This window comes from Anabas testudineus, chromosome 6 (assembly GCF_900324465.2).
Source record: "Anabas testudineus chromosome 6, fAnaTes1.2, whole genome shotgun sequence".
Taxonomy (NCBI): domain Eukaryota; kingdom Metazoa; phylum Chordata; class Actinopteri; order Anabantiformes; family Anabantidae; genus Anabas; species Anabas testudineus.
This window is the reverse complement of record NC_046615.1, coordinates 4,182,310-4,199,852: the sequence shown is the minus strand read 5'-3', so window position 1 is coordinate 4,199,852 and position 17,543 is coordinate 4,182,310. Positions and strand designations below refer to the sequence as shown.

At 42.1% G+C, this 17,543-nt stretch overlaps 3 protein-coding genes across 4 annotated transcripts; 2 read left to right on the top strand and 1 right to left on the bottom strand.

The window, feature by feature from the left end:
• The first annotated feature begins 10 nt into the window (after window positions 1-10).
• On the top strand, window positions 11-8,322 carry pla2g15 (phospholipase A2, group XV). Its single transcript, XM_026365432.1, has 7 exons — window positions 11-356; window positions 1,932-2,088; window positions 3,652-3,770; window positions 3,956-4,054; window positions 4,674-4,898; window positions 6,146-6,258; window positions 6,795-8,322. Exons 1-7 carry the CDS (start codon window positions 206-208, stop codon window positions 7,194-7,196), a joined length of 1,266 nt encoding a protein of 421 aa, XP_026221217.1. The 5' UTR covers window positions 11-205; the 3' UTR covers window positions 7,197-8,322.
• A 360-nt stretch (window positions 8,323-8,682) lies between these two features.
• Window positions 8,683-12,648, bottom strand: usb1 (U6 snRNA biogenesis 1). Of its 2 annotated transcripts, XM_026365824.2 has the most exons (8): window positions 12,527-12,648; window positions 11,302-11,457; window positions 10,686-10,825; window positions 10,388-10,571; window positions 9,942-9,995; window positions 9,637-9,742; window positions 9,344-9,424; window positions 8,684-8,989 (listed from the first exon to the last, which is right to left on the bottom strand). In XM_026365824.2, the coding sequence occupies exons 3-8, from the start codon at window positions 10,795-10,797 to the stop codon at window positions 8,882-8,884; spliced, it is 645 nt and encodes a 214-aa protein (XP_026221609.1). In that variant the 5' UTR covers window positions 10,798-10,825; window positions 11,302-11,457; window positions 12,527-12,648; the 3' UTR covers window positions 8,684-8,881. The 2 variants fall into 2 exon arrangements, with proteins under 2 accessions (XP_026221608.1, XP_026221609.1); XM_026365823.2 differs by lacking the exon at window positions 12,527-12,648 and having other exon boundaries at window positions 8,683-8,989; window positions 11,302-11,638.
• znf319b (zinc finger protein 319b) lies at window positions 12,128-15,669 on the top strand. The gene is made up of 3 exons (XM_026365822.1): window positions 12,128-12,468; window positions 13,296-13,461; window positions 13,546-15,669. Exons 2-3 carry the CDS (start codon window positions 13,457-13,459, stop codon window positions 15,404-15,406), a joined length of 1,866 nt encoding a protein of 621 aa, XP_026221607.1. The 5' UTR covers window positions 12,128-12,468; window positions 13,296-13,456; the 3' UTR covers window positions 15,407-15,669.
• The last annotated feature ends 1,874 nt before the right edge of the window (window positions 15,670-17,543 follow it).

Sequence of the window (17,543 nt, the reverse complement as noted above, 5' to 3'; positions counted from 1 at the left end):
TGTCTTCTGACTTGATTGTTGAAGATAGGCTGTCGGGGATGATTGCTCTGTAATCTATTGGACCTCGTGATCGACCTTTTTTGTGTGTTCACTGATCAACGTCGATGGTTATATTGAAACGATCAGAGGGGACTAACAGACAGCCAGGACAGCTACAGCAGCTCTACACACACCATGTCCGTCTTGCTATGAGACATCGGGAGACATGGCGGGTTGGCACCGGACAGCTGCAGTCTCTTCGCTGCTCCAGGTCGGTTTGTTGTTGTTGCTGTTGTCGGCTCGGAGCAGCGGGAAGCCGCTGAAGAAATGTCTCGGCGACAAGTCCTGTCTGTCCCCAAGACCTCCTGTGGTCCTCAGTAAGTGCTTTGTCCAGTGTTACAGTGTTTCTGCTCTTATTCACTTCAACATATTGTTGCTAAGTAAACTTGTCCGCTCAGCCTTCTCAACAGCTAGCGACAGGACAGGCCAGACTCCACTGGAAAAACAACAAATTCAAGTTATACTTATGAGTCGCAAACGCTTTATACGCCCAATAGTGAGACTCAAAGCTTATTAAATGATGTTCGTGTCGTAATTTAAACCGTCTTTGACAAATTCATCTAATAGACATACACACCATCTAAAGTGTGTTGAGCATTAAGTTTGAAAATGTGTTCCCACCGATTGTGAACATGTTTTTTAGCTTAGTCATTGTCGAGCAGCTTGATTTCGCTTTTAAAGAAGGCTTCCTTCTATCTCTCATTAGTCTTGAACGGAGTCTGACCGAAAGTCAGGAGGTTTCTAAGAACCGAGAACAGTGAATGCTTCACCACGTTAACATCAGCTACAGGCTGTGAGCTGTTCAGGTGCACGACATCAGTTTGGGATCAGGGTGTTTACAGTCCCCTGATCATATGACTGAGCAGCGATCAAGTCCTCAAGTTACTGTCTGTCCCTACAATACTATGTTTATTTCCGTGTAGTATTTGGGTTAAGAGTTAAAACTTAACACAGAGTGCTTGTTTTTTTTAATTCATCCCTTTTCCACTCCTTCAGTGAAAGAGTCTGAGCTTTAGAGGAATCTTATCCGTTTTGGCCCAGTTACAACCACAGTCTGTCTACAGTGTATGATAAGAGTCTGTGTTCACCACTGGAGCCACAGTGATCTGCTGTTTGCTTGTGGTTGTGGATAAACAATCAGTGTACATTGTGGATGTACTACTACTACTACTATACCTGTGCAAATGTTACCTCATCCACATAATACGGTGATTATGCACAAATTCAACATAGTGGATTTGTAACAAATGGAGTAACTCAGCAAAACCTGGTGCAGTTTTGAGAAAAATAGGAATAATTAAAAACAAAAAAGACCATTTTTTTACCAAATCGTTTGGTATACTTCCTGGAAAATGTCATTTTTTTTCTTTTTGTAACAGTAGATTATATTATATGGGCTACATTACCGGTTTCATTATATAAGTCATATTAGACTATTAGGTATTGAGTGGTTTTGTGATATTTGAACAAGCTACAAAGAAAATTTAGGCATGCATGCTTGATTTAATGTGTTTGTTTCCCAGATGTCATGGGAATCCTTATGATAGCTGTGATTTCACTCAAACCTTTAACTTCATGGTGACACTGGAGGAGAAGTCGGAGCACAGTAAATCACTATAGTCCATCTCCTGGCCCCCTTTAATGTCGGTGCCAACTTTCCCAGTGATCCATCTAGTCATTGTTGGGATATTTCAGTGTTGACCAAAGCAGACAGAGTGACTGTTCCATCCCTGCAGCCATGCTAAAAAGCAAAACCTAACACACACTAAGCTACCGCGTAATTAAAATTGTTTATTACCATTTTATTTGCACAACTACACATTATACTGTACATTATAAAAGTTGCCAGTGTATCACATTGACTTGGCAGTAACCCTTGACTCACATTGCAGTTCCTGGAGATCTAGGAAACCAGTTGGAGGCAAAGCTAGATAAGCCCAGTGTGGTCCACTACATCTGCTATAAGAAGACAGACTCCTACTTCACTCTGTGGCTCAACCTGGAGCTGCTGGTTCCTGTAGCCATAGACTGCTGGGTTGACAACATAAGGTATGATGCCGTCAGTAAAGCACTGTTTCAGTCAATAAATGAACTTCTCAACCTCACCCAATGCACACGATGAATTTGTAGTGAGACAACGAAATATATTCTGGGTAGTCCAGCTGAAGAAACAAATTCATGTTTAAAGCACAGCACAAAGGTTTATAGTAATTAGAGATAACTCAGGAAGGTTATCTTGGCCATTCTTTATCTTTGATCGGGATGATCTCCAGGTTAAAAACCACATATTCAGCGAGAATGTGTGTTTGCATTGGCCATCACAGCATCTTGCAAGAGGACATGACTTGGCAGAAAAGTTAAACCAGATTCAGCTTCATTGCAACATGATGATACAAGATTTTGGAGTGACCACCTCTCGATGCCCATGCCGCTGTATCGGTACACCCCCCACCCCCCTTGAATGGAAAAAAGAATCTGCATTTCCTTCACTCAAAAGTGAAACGTGTGAATACGATTTAAAATAGAGATCCAGTGCTGCCATTTCTCCTGCTATTTATTTTAGCGCCAACTTTAAATGTTAGATTAAACCATTGTTCTGTAATGGTGACCAAATGGGTTAACATACTGTTTTTATGCAGAATGTTTAGATATTAGCTAAAACACGACATAGTGCAAACTCCAAATTTCAGTAGAACATGAGATTAGGTAGGTGCAGTCAATGACCTGGTTGACCTTCTGTAAAAACTAATCATCGTAGACTGAGCAAACTGACCGTTGAACTCTCCCTTTATCAACAAGGTATGGAAACAGAGGGTGAGATAGCGTTCCCTTTATGTGTTCCTCAGCAATATCAGATGCTGTTGAATTATTCATTTTATATGGTTTGTTAATGATTTCCTGGATCCAAATCCTGTTCAAAAAATACATGTGCATCAATGTTGTAATGTTCTTTCATTTACGTAGATGTGAAACCTGCGAACTGCACAATTTTAATATATTTGTCATGAAGCAATTAGGAGCAGTTAAAAGGACTGATTTGTTCATCTTGAACCAAGTAATCTTGACTTATAGTGTGCTCTTATTTTGAAATGACGGCAACACGAGTAGATCATGGAAATCATGATGAATACACAGAAACTAGTATTGATCCAAAGTTTTCTTACATTAGCCAGCAGAACTTACCAGACCACATCAGACTGTGTTCAAATCAGGGCAACTCAGTTCTCCACATTAAGGAACAAAGCCCTAGTTTAACCTACATTAGCCAGAATCTTGACAACGTGAATGACAGACCAGTAGAGATGTTTGTCAGCCTGGACATGTGTGAGACATGTGAGAATCCTATGTAGAAACCACAGACCAACACTCTAAATTTAAATGTTAGACATTTCCATAAATATTCACTTCTGCTTGGCCAACCCAGATGTCATGTCAGGTCTCACTTCTGCAGCTTCTAAAACTGAGTTGTTGTTGCACATAAACAAGATGATGTGGGAAGAAAAAGGAAGTATTCCTGTTGCCGTGTAATAAGATGTAAACAGTGTGTGGTCCAGGACACATACAGGACTAAGACCGATGTGATTCTCCTCATGACAATTTGTGTATCTGCAGGTTGATCTACAACAGCAGCACACACACCACCTCGTCCCCACCAGGTGTGGACGTCCGTGTCCCAGGGTTCGGACAGACGTATGCGCTGGAGTATTTAGACCCCAGCAAAGGCAGTGTGGGTGAGTTACGACACAAAACCAAACTAGTTCTCAGTTACCATAGCCTCCAACATGTCCGAACATTTAAGGTGTAAATTAGTTCTCACACAGATACTGTAGATAATCACATTACTGGTTTTGTTACTGGGACTGAAGTGCAAGATGCTTATTGTTCTCTTTGTTGTCGTTTATCTTTTGTCTCCTAGGGAGGTACTTCTTTACCATAGTGCAGGCACTGGTAGACAACGGCTACAACAGAGATGATGATATCAGAGGGGCTCCTTATGATTGGAGGAAAGCTCCCAGTAAGCAAACACTTGGGCATACACTTACACATACACACAAAATGTCCTCACCTTCATATAAAATTCAAATTGGTCCTCACATTGATAGAACATTGATATTATATTGGCTGTTTTTTGGAAAACCTGTCTCTGGTTTGTGGATTAAAGCTGTACAACATGTGACAGAATGTGTAATTGCTGCCATTTTTGATGTCTTGCTGTTTATCACACAGCAGGCGTGTCAAATGATTTTAAAATCTGGTTTTGAGTACTTTTTTTTTATATTTTATTTTGTGAGTCACTGCTGGTGAGTTTGTGTTATATAAGCAAGCAAAACAAAAATGGACAAGAGGAAAATGTGAGCATGCAGCAAGCTGCAGCAAGGTGTTCCTGCTAGTAATGTATTTTGGTTTTTATTTTCAAAGGGCATATTTCGAGTAAGAAATATTATCCATGAAGCAACTTGTTCCACTGGTCTACTGCTGTTACAGCTTTTCTGTTCAAACCAGGAAATAATTCAATATTAGATCTTGGAAGTGCTTCAGCTTAACATTGGGAATGCAGGGAATTTCACTGAAGGGCCAGTGAGGGGAAATTGGTTTACTTATCTCCTCTGCTTTTGTTTGTTCCTTTTTTCCAGATGAGAATAAAGATTATTTCCTGGCGCTGCAGAAGATGATTGAAGAGATGGCAGAGAAGGCTGGTGGACCTGTAGTGCTCATCGCTCACAGTATGGGCAATTTGTACACATTGTACTTCCTCAACCAGCAGCCTCAGGCCTGGAAAGACAGATACATCAAAGATTTCATCGCCATAGGACCACCGTGGGCTGGAGTTGCTAAGACCCTTCGCGTGGTCATCTCTGGTAAGAGATAGAACCAGTGTTATGAAGACAGTTCTAGTATGATTGGACCTGTTTTGTCTTCTAAAGTGGACTAGGACCAACTTACTTGTAATATTTTATAGCAAGACTGTATCATAATTAGCTGCTGGAGAGAAACACAGCATTCACAAGGTGTGGTCTGTTTTGCATAGATGCTTTCTGTATCTTCCCAGCTCTTAAGCCCACATTTTTGCATGTTTCCATTTAATGCCTACTTTTACAAATGGCTGCTGAGAACAGTCTACCTTATTAATTGTGGAAGTGAAAATGTTGCTATTACTACTGATTGCTTTAATTAAATGGCACCACAGGTGTTTCCTAGCAACATATTTAATGTCTAAACGAAGACCTTTCACATTTTATTGCTGCGACCTGCATTAGTGAATTGCTCTTATGAAGCTAAGAGCTTGCAGAATAGATGACTTTACACTTAAGGTTTCTAAATTTACAACCAACACAGAAGTATTGCCTGTGAAGTCCTTAACATCCTTTAACATTCAGCTATCTTTCTCAGCCCCTCAGTTGTGAGATGCAGGTCTAATAGAAGCAGAAAACTGCCCTAATCCACCCTTGCTTTCTTTACGAGATTACTTCATAGCTACTCGGACCAAATTGCAAGAAGGGCATTTGCATCAGATTCTGTTTGTTGGTGAAGGTTTCTGTAACACTGATGTATTCAGACTTACACAACCCCCTTCAATACGTGAATACTGTATTTTATATACTGTTAAGCTGTTTGTGAGATATGTTCCTTTTTTACAGGTGTAGTTGTTCAATTACTGGCTTATTCTGGATCATATGACTCTTGAGTAGTGTGTGTGTTTTTTTTTTGTTTTTGTTTTTTTTAAAGGCCGCACTGTGAAATTAATCTGAACCTTTAACTTTCTTTCAAAGTTACCTTTGTCAAAGAACCTTTGCTTGTCTTTCAATCCAAAACAATTGGACCATTTACTTCTGTGATTGACTGGCACTGGCTCAGTACCATATTCTCAAATCCTCAGAGCTCTCAGCAGCAGGTCAGCATATATGCAGATTACAGCGCAGCTGAAATACAAAGAATCATAGCAGAAGGTGGCTGGTTAGGTCTGGAAAGAAAACGAGACTCTACCTTTACACATTCTCAGGTTGATTGTGGTTTGGTAAGGGAATGTGTGAATTTGTGTGTGTGGTCTGGAATTTGTCAGCTCAGTTTCAGTTCTCTGCCTCTAATTTCTCTTCTCTATTTACAGGTGATAACGACCGCATCCCAGTCATCAGCCCGCTGAAGATGCGCTCCCAGCAACGTACTGCTGTCTCCACCAACTGGCTGTTCCCCTATGTCCATACTTGGCCTAAAGATAAGGTTTGTGTGTCTCCAAATAAATGTCTACCTGTGTCTAAGTGTCCTTTTTGTTCCTAGAGTTCAGTATCAGTTGGTGAAAATGTCCGAACTGGAAAATAACTGATAGTTGTACAGATTCATATTTACTTAATTATTTACTTAATTTTTCACAAGAGATCACATAACTGTGTGTAATGCGACAGGAGAAGGTCAGCCAGACAGCCCAACAACTTTAGTTTAGCCTAAGCACTTCATGAAACATTTATACAGGAAGAATTTCTTACAGCTCAGTACTGCGCTTGAACCCATTTAGTGTAGACACTGAGCATCGGAGCTGTTGCTACTCTGCAGACATGCTGCTCAAGCAACCCGTCCCGTGTATGGTTGGACATGGTTCATTAGCATCATAGAACTATTTTTTTTGTTTGTTTGTTTTCCATCTAGCAAAGTCAGCTCTCAGTCTACTTTCACAAACCTCAGATAAACTGTGGCAGCAAATAGCAAAAGAAGAGAGCTTTAAATTTCACATTTAAATCAATCAATCCTGCCACCTTTAGGTCCTGGTGCAGACACCTACCGCCAACTACACTGTGCTGGACTACAAGCGACTCTACACGGATCTGGGTTTTGAGGATGGCTGGCTGATGCGGCAGGACACGGAGTCGCTGGTGTTCGACCTCACCCCCCCCGGCGTGGCTGTCCACTGCTTATACGGCACCGGCGTCAACACGTCTGAGTTCTTCCAGTATTCTGACAAGTTTCCTGATGTGGATCCCACGGTGGTGTATGGCGAAGGGGACGGTACGGTGAACATACAAAGTGCAATCCAGTGCGGGCGGTGGACAGGACAGCAGAAACAGCCTGTGGTCTTAAAGGAGCTCCCGGGGAACGAACACGTGAACATGTTGTCTAACACAACGACTGTGAATTACATCTTGTCTGTGCTGGGCTCCCCCTGATGCCGACAGGACAGACAGGAAATGACTCATCTTGCCTATGTTGCTGAACACTGACTGCTAATATATTCCCCTGTATGTGCCACAATGCTCTAGAAAACGCAGTGCAATTACACAAATGTTAAATGACTTTTATAACTCTAATTGCGTGTCAGGTTGTTTACTCCTGAGCAAGCCTAAATCAAGTGACTTTTATATTGGTCTCAGATTTTTAAGAACCCTGGATTTTGCCTACTAAATCCACGTCTTTATGATAATCGGTGTGTGTGTATGTAAGTAAGTCAAAAAGCAGGGATTTATTGTACTGCCATTTTCTGGGTTTTAAGTAAAGCTCGATCTTTTATGATTGTTGTGAAAGAGATTTCTGAACTAATTTTCACTGTTTTAGGCTAAATGGCAAAAACTGTATTTTTATCTTTCTCAGTGCAACAGTTCACAGGTCTCACTGCTTGGTATGTAAAAACAAATTCTTTTTAATCATTTGATATCTACTGATTCTTTTGTTGATCTCTTTCTGCATGCAGCCATGCTATATATTTTTTTTTATTATTATTGTGTTCTCCATGTTACATGAGGTGATGCTGAAGGACTGGATCCATACCTGGGATGTGGATATTTACTTCAGTCATGCTAATGTCCCTCAAGAGTCAAACAATAAAGTTTATTTTAGACTTAAAGGTCCAGTCCACTCACTTACATTTTAAGGAGTTTTAAACTTAGATCTAATAATTAATTGAATTAGTTGCATCACATGACTTGGTCACTGAATGGAGTTGTGGTTTACCTCAGTTTTCAGTTTTAAACTAATGAATTTATTTTCCTTAATTGTTTGACTTGTAGTTAAACCACTTTCAAATTCCTCTTCACTTCCCATGTTCCAGTATGTTTAGAGTTTAGACATGTTTAGACAGATGTGATAAAGTCAGACTGCTGTTGAACAGAGTTTAAAAACCTGCTTCTCTGTCCTTGTTTAAATGCAGCCAGAGTCTCTCTGACCTGAGTGACTGTGCCATTCCCCTCACAGGGCTAAACCAGGATATACTCTAATGATCATATCTGCTGTGATCTATCATGTGGTGTGTCAAACATGTGCTGCCTTCTCCAGAGTAAAAGATTTAAATACAATCAACCACTGGCTTTTCTTTGTGGACTCTATACATCTGATGAACCTTTCGCTTTGTTTTAAGAAGTAATTTTATGTTTTCTTTGTTATCGTAATGAGCGCATGATAACAGCCATTTTAACTGCATTAAGCGATGACTAACTGCTTCCTGTGCTCATGTCAGTGAGGTATGTGGTGTGATATGACAGCGGTTGGGAACCACGCGACTAGGTTTCAAAACTGATTAAGTCCACAGCTTACTTTTCACATGTACAGCCCACAGAACCACATGTGCATCACGATTCTTTAAACGCTTGTTTCAATTACTCACATCAACCCTTATAAACACTAAAGTCAATAGTATTCTACCATGCAGCAGTATAAAATCAACTTTATTTATATACAGTATAAAAATAATGTGGAAAATGACAACACACCTGGACATTAGTATATATATATACACGTCAGCAGTTATTAAAGAAGATTAGCAGGATTACAGCAGATAGGTTACTGTACTTGTTGAATCTGAATGCTTCTCGTGTTCCAACATGATAAATGACATAAGAGGCTTCAACCATGTCAGATTTCAGGGCTTCAGGGGGAAGCAGTAGGTCTTGTTTCCAGTCCTGCAGCGCAACTCCACGCACTCCAACCTCAGCACAAATGGTCCTTCTTCATGCTCATCAACCAGGCGCTTAATAAATAAAAACATCAGGCACAAACATTAAATGATCAGCCAGTCAATTCTGTACAAGCTGCTCAGTCAAAGCGGCTGTGTCACCTGCACCCAGGCATCTCAGTTACTGTAACAATGGTAAGCACAGTATACAAGCACAAAAACATTTGTTTGTCTCTGGCGTAAATATGAAACCACATTCCAAATTAGGGAGTGACTTGTAACTTGGAACAAGCTTTAGCACCTTAAAATGGATGGAACCACAGTATACCTTTAGATTTAGATATGAGAGGGGGCTGTGACATTATTTAAAAGGCAAAAAAGAGAATGGTGTTGAGAGTTAGAATGAATAGACACAAGATGTCCCAGTACCTGCAGCTCCTGAATGCACTCCTTCATCTGTACTGTCATGTCTCCAACACACCAGGCTAGACTCACATGGAAAGATGGATCCTTGAGGACACAGCAGAGGGAGCATGTGAAGGCCAGAAAATAAATATGTGTCTTTTTTATGATTTGTTCCTATCTTTAAGGAATGGTTATTTGAAATCATTACTAGACAGATAATTATTTCTACATGAAATCCTACTGAACACTGTGTTCATTGTAAAAATACAACAGCTACAGAGCCCCCAAGATAAAAGAAACATTTGTTGACCACTGACCTTGTAGAAAGTGTCCAGGCGAAACTCCGTCATCGTCCTGTCCACAACTCGGACCAGTTCCAACAATTGAGCATGCCCACTACACACCTCCATACCCAAAAACGTCCTGCAGGTGACAGACAGATAAAGAGACATGCAGGGCATCAGATCATGAAGAAGCTGAGGGAAGTCAAACAGATACTTAAGTGGCAACAACCTTTTGGAAACAGTGGCAGCTGAATGGTTGCCACACTGAGAATTAGTAGTTGACGTGCAGAAGTCACACGTTTGGACTATGAGAAAGAAATTAAAAGCTTAGACTGTACCTGGTTTTCTCAGCATTGCAATAAACCCTCAGTGTCCCTGCGGAACACACAAACCTGACAACAGGAGATGAAAGAATGAATTAAAATTCAACAATATAAACACCATTATCGTTATTATTCCATCTGCTCCACTGCTGCAGCAAATGTAGGTAGCATTTTTATTCTCTTCATGCATAACTATACCTTAATTGTTACATTTTTTCTTGTTATGTTTTGGAGCCTTGTTTATCCTTCCTTGTGTATTTCTGGTTTAATTTACATTTTAGTTTTTCTTGTTTGTGCAATAAATTGCTTTTATAAATACGCCTTAACAAAAGCTGCAGAGTCCATTCCTACATATTGTAGAGTGTGTAGGAACAGTGATAAAATTGCAGTGATGTAATGAACAAATAGATTTTAGTAGTAGCCCATTTTCCCCTGGAATCCTAATAAAAAGAAAAAAAAACCTCTTGCAGTGTGCTAGGCCTGTCCTGAGGCTCTGTGTAAGGGGCTGGATCCAATGGTGTCTCAGCACCACTGTCTGAGACAAGCTGAGGTGGAACTCCTCCTGTGGGGTCAAACCCACACCACAGGCCCCTGCAGCTGAGAGCAGTTCCTCAAGCAACTCCCTGAACTCTTCCTCTGGGTGGTCTAATGTGAAGAGGACACAGAGATAGAAACATCATAGAAACCAGATGAGCAATCACAATAAGACTGAAGTGGACTTAAGAAGTGAGCATGAACAACACTGTGTACAAGTCTTACATGGCACATAAACATAGGTGGCCCAGTTTCCTCTTTCGTGTTTGAAGGAGCGGATGCGTCCACCATGAAAAGAGCTGTCTTCAGTCTGAGGGTCCACTTCATCTGGAAACATGGTCAAGAGGCAACCAGGAAGCGGCAGCCTATGAGACACATTATTCAAGTCATTTGAAGTGTCTTCAGTTTCACAGACAAATACTACAATTATGAAAACTATGTGAATATGTTTTTTTAACCCACGGCAATTAAGAGAAGTTAATACTGTATATTGGAAAAAATGTAAAAAAGTTATTGGGGAAAGTGTTTTCTGTAGTGATCATGGTCATTTGAGAAACAACCTAATCAGTAACAATAATCAAGCCTCTTAAGATGACACATCATCACAATAACAGCTAATAAAGTGTTACCATTACAGTGCTCTAATGATTAGATATCTTCATTTCATATACCTGCCGAATGACTCTAGAAATGTTTATGTGAAATGATTCCTAACAACCCTTGTAACAAACCGTGACTCTAAAGAATAAGCAAGGGGACATTGGATAAGGCATGATTGAGTGATTCTGCTAACATGCCAACCAGCCAAACAAAGCCACCACACATCCCTACTCACAAACACCTTGGTTTAGTAGCCGGTTCCTCTATTTTGGGTTTCTTCCTCGCTGGGCAGCCATTTTTACCATCATCTTCCTCTTGATACTTTCGACAGACACTCTTGTTTTGAGTCGCCGCCGCCTCATCGCCAGCCTCCCTGTCCTCCTCCTCCGAGCTGCTGCTGTAGCCAACCAACATATTACATTAAGTGCTGCGTCAGGAAATGTCAAACATTCCGTGTACATAAAAACTATTTCAATCACCGAGAAGAATTATTAAAAGTTCTTTAAACAATCATGATATCTAAAATGTCTTAAGCCACTGAAGGTGTCCCAATGCTGTCAAACAACCAGCCGGTATAGCGTACTTAAAATCCGGAGCTTCCGGTGTAAACAACCTGTTGTCATGATAATTTAGGTCCCAGTGAAACACAGGCCTCCTGCGAACAGTTCCCCCTTCACAGGGACATACAGTATGTGTACAGTGCATTGAGTGTATGGTTTTGTTTGTAGTTCAAAGGCTTCCTAATGTGTGCAAAGACGTTTTTTCACGACAACATCTAAATGAATTGACAGGCTCACCTGAAATTGCAATAGCTCATTATTTTTAACCACTGTTTTTACTCACAAGCAACCACATCTGATAAATGTCAATACTTCAGCTGTTTTTTTTTACATCAAAGGATGAATATCATATACTATAGTTTTCTTAACACATACATACATACATACATTAAAGTCTTTACACCTCATGCCCCCAGTCATGTATGTGTGTGTTGTGTGTGTGTTGTGTGTGTGTGTGTGTTGTGAGCATGCCAATTAACTCTTGATTTATTCATGTTCCCGTGCGCGGACAGGGGCTCACAAGCTAGCCGCTAGCTAGCTAGCAATTTCTAACAAAATGCACATCTTTTCGCGAGCCGAGAAGATGCCCTAGGGCTCAGATAAATGTATTCGTGATAGGATAGCGTTTATGGGGCGATTGGTGAAATCGCGGGACTTTTGTTGTCCATTTTAATGACCCGCAAATCCCCAAATCTTCGGCCCATGGAGCACCAGCGCTCGAACAAGAGAGCACCCGAGCACCGTTTGCGGATGTGATGCGGGGACCTAACATTATTTGGGGAGTAGCTAACCTACGATACGCTGGGGTTTTGTCGGGAACACTCAGTAGGTTTTACCGGACGCTCCAGGTATGTAAATGCCGTCCCTCTCATCGCTGTTTACACGCTTCACTGCTGCTGTTACTACCTGCTTATTATTTTCCCGTGGCTAGCCCGCTAACGTTAACACGGCTCCATCCTGCTCCTCTGTGGATGCTAGCGGCTAGGCTAACTTGCTAACCTATCCTGGTCGCAGTGATCTTTGCCTGGAGACGAAAAACGTTATGATGCGCAGACGCTGCCTACCACTTTTTTTTTGTACCGCGAATCGTTGAGCATTCTGCATACACAGGGGTGGAACTACAAAACAAATGAAATAAAGGTTAAAACATAGAAATGTGCGTTAATCGCATACGTCCAAGTGCACTTGTTAATCCCTGCTCACTTGCCGTGTGTGCATGTGTTTACAATCACAGTTTACTGCATTATGATTGTTCAGCGGTTTAAACAATTAGTGGAGACTACATGTACACATTCCCGTCGTGCCTATGCACATAACTCTTTTTATTTTTGGATGATAAATATGTCTGTTGTAAACACCTAAGCTACTGTGAGAGTTGCTCTTTGAGCAGTCGTGAAAAAGACGCTCTGACAAGACGCATCCCACATTTGTATTAGCTGTGTTTCAGTTCAGTTTATCCTGAATTGTCAACAGGATTGCTGATGAAGCAAGATTTCAAAAGCTGATTTGCATTTGCAGAGCAGGTTTTTACAGCGTTTTATTCATTTTTTACTGTGTTAAATTAATGTAGGGTGGATGTGCCACATAAAGCTGGAGTAAACCCAAAGACACCTGTTATTACACCTTTTACTGCACTTCGATATTTTAATTCACCTTCATTCTCTTTCTAATCCAGATACCACCTGAAAGTCAGGAATAAAGTCAGAGAAGGGGGTTTCTCAGATCTGTACAAGTCTGATCCACACTCGGCTGCTCTCCTCTGCACATCGTTGTTCCTGTCTTTGAATCCTCCCTTCACCAAGAGCCCTTTCCAGTTCTTCAGTACCACTTGCTGAAATGGAGTGAGTTTATTTGTGATGTTTTCTTAACACTCTCTTAAGATTAGTGCATTATTGAAATGTGACAATCTCCCTTTCCTACTGCAGTTGGGCCACACCAGCTGCCAAATTGAATCCCTACACCCGAGCCCGTATGACAGAGGCATGGCAGCAGCATACTGTCGCTCAGCCTCCTGTCGTCCACACCATCCCTCCTGGAGCTGAAAATGCGTTGGGCTGTGCTGTGTATGGTATCGTACTGCAGCCAGATGCTACAACTCTACAGCAGCAACAACAAACGCAGCACGGACAGCACAACCAGCCGCACAGCGGGGGTCAGCAGCATGGTGGAGGTGGGCAGCACAGTCAGCAACAGCATCCCGCCCAGGTCCAGCAGACTTCCCTGCAGGTCGGGGCAGAGGGAGGACATAAGTGTGGCGCCTGTGGACATGATATCTCCCACTTAGCCAACCCACATGAGCACCAGTGCATGGTGAGTCAGGACAGGTCATTCCAGTGTACTCAGTGTATGAAGATTTTCCACCAGGCAACGGACTTATTAGAACACCAATGTGTTCAGGTGGAGCAGAAGCCATTCGTGTGTGGGGTATGTAAGATGGGCTTCTCACTTCTCACCTCTTTAGCCCAGCACCACACATCACATAACAGCACCAACCCAATGAAATGTTCAATATGTGAAAAGACCTACCGACCTGGGTCGTCTGGCAGCACCACACCAAACTCAAACAACCCTCAACAGCCCAACGGTGATGGGGCATCAGGCAGCAGCAGCTCGTCCATTCTACCTTTTCCTTCAGCCCGAGACAGGCCGTACAAATGCTCTGTGTGCCAGAAAGGCTTCAAACACCTGTCAGAACTCACGCGGCATGAGAGGGTGCATACAGGAGAGAAACCCTTCAAATGTGACACATGTGACAAGGCCTTCAGCCAGTCTTCTCACCTACAGCACCATCAGCGAACGCACAGCAATGAACGCCCATTCAAGTGTGCCGTTTGTGAAAAGAGTTTTAAGCACCGCTCCCACCTCGTGCGCCACATGTACGTGCACTCTGGTGAGCACTTGTTCAAATGCAACTTATGTGAGCTGCACTTCAAGGAGTCGTCCGAGCTCCTTCACCACCCTTGCCATCCACAGGGTTCCCGCCCGTTTCGCTGCGCCACGTGTGGTAAGGGTTTCAAGCGGCCGTCTGACCTTCGCCAGCACGAGCGCACACACTCTGAGGAGCGTCCCTTCCACTGTGACGAATGTCAGATGAGCTTCAAGCAGCAGTATGCACTGGTGCGCCACAGACGCACACACAAAGACCCTACTGACCGGCCGTTCAAATGCAATCTGTGTGACAAGGGCTTCATGCAGCCCTCTCACCTCCTCTACCACCAGCACGTCCATGGCTTGGACAACTTGTTCAAGTGCGCCTCATGCCAGAAGGAGTTCAGCCAGTCAGGAGAGCTGCTCAGACACAAGTGCGGCGAGTCCTCCAACACGTCACCAGACAAGCCGTACAAGTGTGATGTTTGCGGCAAGGGCTACAAGAAGAGTTCCACGTTACAGCGCCATCAAAACTCTCACTGCCAAGAGAAGCCCCTTAAGTGCTCGCTGTGCGACCGTCGCTTCCTGTCCTCCTCGGAATTTGTCCAGCACCGCTGCGACCCGTCGCGAGAAAAGCCGCTGAAGTGCCCAGACTGTGAGAAACGTTTCAAATACTCATCAGACCTGAACCGACACAGACGTGTACACACAGGGGAGAAACCGTACAAATGTGGCCACTGCAACAAGGGCTTCAAACAGCGCGAGCACCTCACCAAACACCAGAGCACACACTCCAGAGAGGGCCAGTTCAAGTGTGTTTGGTGTGGGGAGCGTTTCAGTGACTTGGGCTCTTTGCAGGACCATACAGTGCAGCACACGGCTGATGGAGGAGGTTACCCTGTTCCTCAGTGTATATAAGTCCTATATGAGACTCTTTCCTATAAGGCAGACAGTCCCCTAAACTCTGTGTCCTGTTGTCTATCCCTTGTGGGTTTTTTATTCGGCCTAACATTCACCACGTTTGCAGGAGAGTCCAGGCTGTTTTTTTATTACATTTATTCTTTCCAGTGCTACAGCAGGTCAAATCCAACGTTATTTCAACCCTGACATTCCATGAAATCCAGAGGTCTTTATTCGCTCCCTTTTTAAACTCCTTGTTTTCTCACCCATGGGTTTAGACAGTTGACAGCAGCGAAAAGGTCACATTCACTGAACTTGCATCAGTCGCACTTACTGCCAACCAGGTCGAACAATTGCAGACAGAAAAAAAAAACCTAAATGTCCTGTCATTGTCAAAATCAGATCAGTTTTTTCTTTTTATTGTAATTCTTAAAGAGTTCAGCAGGGAGGAAAGCATAAAGTCCAGTCTCCACCCAAACTGACCAAAAGCTAGCTAGCATGAGTGTCCACTAAAGGAGAATCACTCCCTTGTTTTCCTTGCGCCCACATTGTCTCCTGTCTTTTGGTTTTCTCCCTCCATCATTGCTGCTTTTGCTTCCTCCTCTTTTTGCCTCACTCTGTCACAGTTTAGTATCGGAAGACAGAAACGTTTGACTCCTCGAACACACGCACTCACATCCATTTGTCTTCAGTCGGGTGAAGGGTGAAAGCCTTAAAAAGCTTATCTTCCCAACCCACTTATTTTGTACATCTCTTATTAATTACTCTGTATGTGAACAGAAACAGCAATGGGGCCATTTAGGAATTCATTGTCCTATAATGAAATGCCTGCAATGAGAAAACCTCTGTGAGCATATATATGTGGGCCAATATTTTTATGGCTGTTCCAATCTACCACACCGCCATCCTGATCTCAAATGTGTCTAAACTGACCAAGCAGCTGAAGTTACCTGTCAACCAAACCCCTCCAGCATAGACGAATATATATATTTCACACTAACATACTTGGCAGAGGTCAGTGCTGTTAGACTTGTGTGTACTAAACACTCTCAGCCTGTACATACTATGGATGTGTGACTAGTGCCAGATAAGTTGTCCCAACTTGTCTCTCTTAAAAAAACAAAAAAATGATAAAAAAAAAAAAAAAAAAAAAAACAGAAATGTATTGAAGAACTGTTTTTGTATCTTGCTACTTTTTACCATGTGAAATGTTTTGACAAATGATATTTTATTGTTTTTGTTTGTTTGTTTGTTTTGTAGTCCATGTAGTGATTGTATTGGTATGTTGCAGGGATTCTCAAAGAGCACTGTGTGTCTGTGTGTGTGTGTGTGTGTGTGTGTGTGTGTCTGTCTGTGTGTCTGTGTGTGTGTGAGAATGTAAGTGGTGTTCTGTCCAACAGGGAAGAGATTTGTATTAGAAGTGTTTGAACAGACCTGCGCCTTGATTTGATTTCGTTACTAACCTTACTGGTCTGTCGGAGTGCAGCCGTTTCCTGCAGGACGAACCTGCAGCTTGTCTCCAATATTTTCCATGTTTTAAAAGAAAATGTTAACTCTGTATTATGTTTTTTGTTTTTGTCTGTGAATGTGGGTTTACAGCAGAGTGAGTAATGCCTTCCCTCTTCTTTGAATGCTATGAGATTCTTGAGAAGCCTGGAAAAAACAGCTGGTTTACACAGATCTTTAGTCTGTCTGTTAGTTCAAGGTTTGAGTGCAGTATTGAGAATTAAACACATTTGCATTTAATACAGATGGAAGAGGCCACAGAGATGGAAGTAATCCAAATTTTTTATTTTTATTTTACATTAGCCTTATGGTGGGGCCACGATGCCCCTCTTCCTCCTCCTCCACCCCTCTTCTTCTGCTTACTGTCTCTGTCCATCATCATCATGCAAGGTGAAATGGTTTGTTTCATGAGCCATCGTGTTTTTATTTTCAAAATCTGGCATTATAAGACTCTGTTATAATTATAAGAAGAACAACTTAAAGAAGTACTGTATGTTTTGTTTATGGTTTGACATTTGTTTATAAGATTTAAAAAAAAAAAGTTTTAATTGATAGGCATATCTATATCTTGGAGAAAGAGAACCAGGGCCTTGGGGGTAGGTTTGGGATAAAGATGCCAGTTTGTTTGTTTGTTTGTTTGTTTGTTTTT

Coding starts and splice junctions, on each gene's coding strand:
- pla2g15 (XM_026365432.1), top strand. CDS start 206: ATGGCGGGTTGGCACCGGACAGCTGCAGTCTCTTCGCTGCTCCAGGTC. Junction 357..1,931: donor AAGACCTCCTGTGGTCCTCA/GTAAGTGCTTTG, acceptor CTCACATTGCAG/TTCCTGGAGATCTAGGAAAC. Junction 2,089..3,651: donor TGCTGGGTTGACAACATAAG/GTATGATGCCGT, acceptor GTGTATCTGCAG/GTTGATCTACAACAGCAGCA.
- usb1 (XM_026365823.2), bottom strand. CDS start 11,474: ATGTTGGTTGGCTACAGCAGCAGCTCGGAGGAGGAGGACAGGGAGGCT. Junction 10,826..11,301: donor GAACCGGCTACTAAACCAAG/GTGTTTGTGAGT, acceptor TGTGTCTCATAG/GCTGCCGCTTCCTGGTTGCC. Junction 9,996..10,387: donor GGCCTAGCACACTGCAAGAG/GTTTTTTTTTCT, acceptor TCCTGTTGTCAG/GTTTGTGTGTTCCGCAGGGA.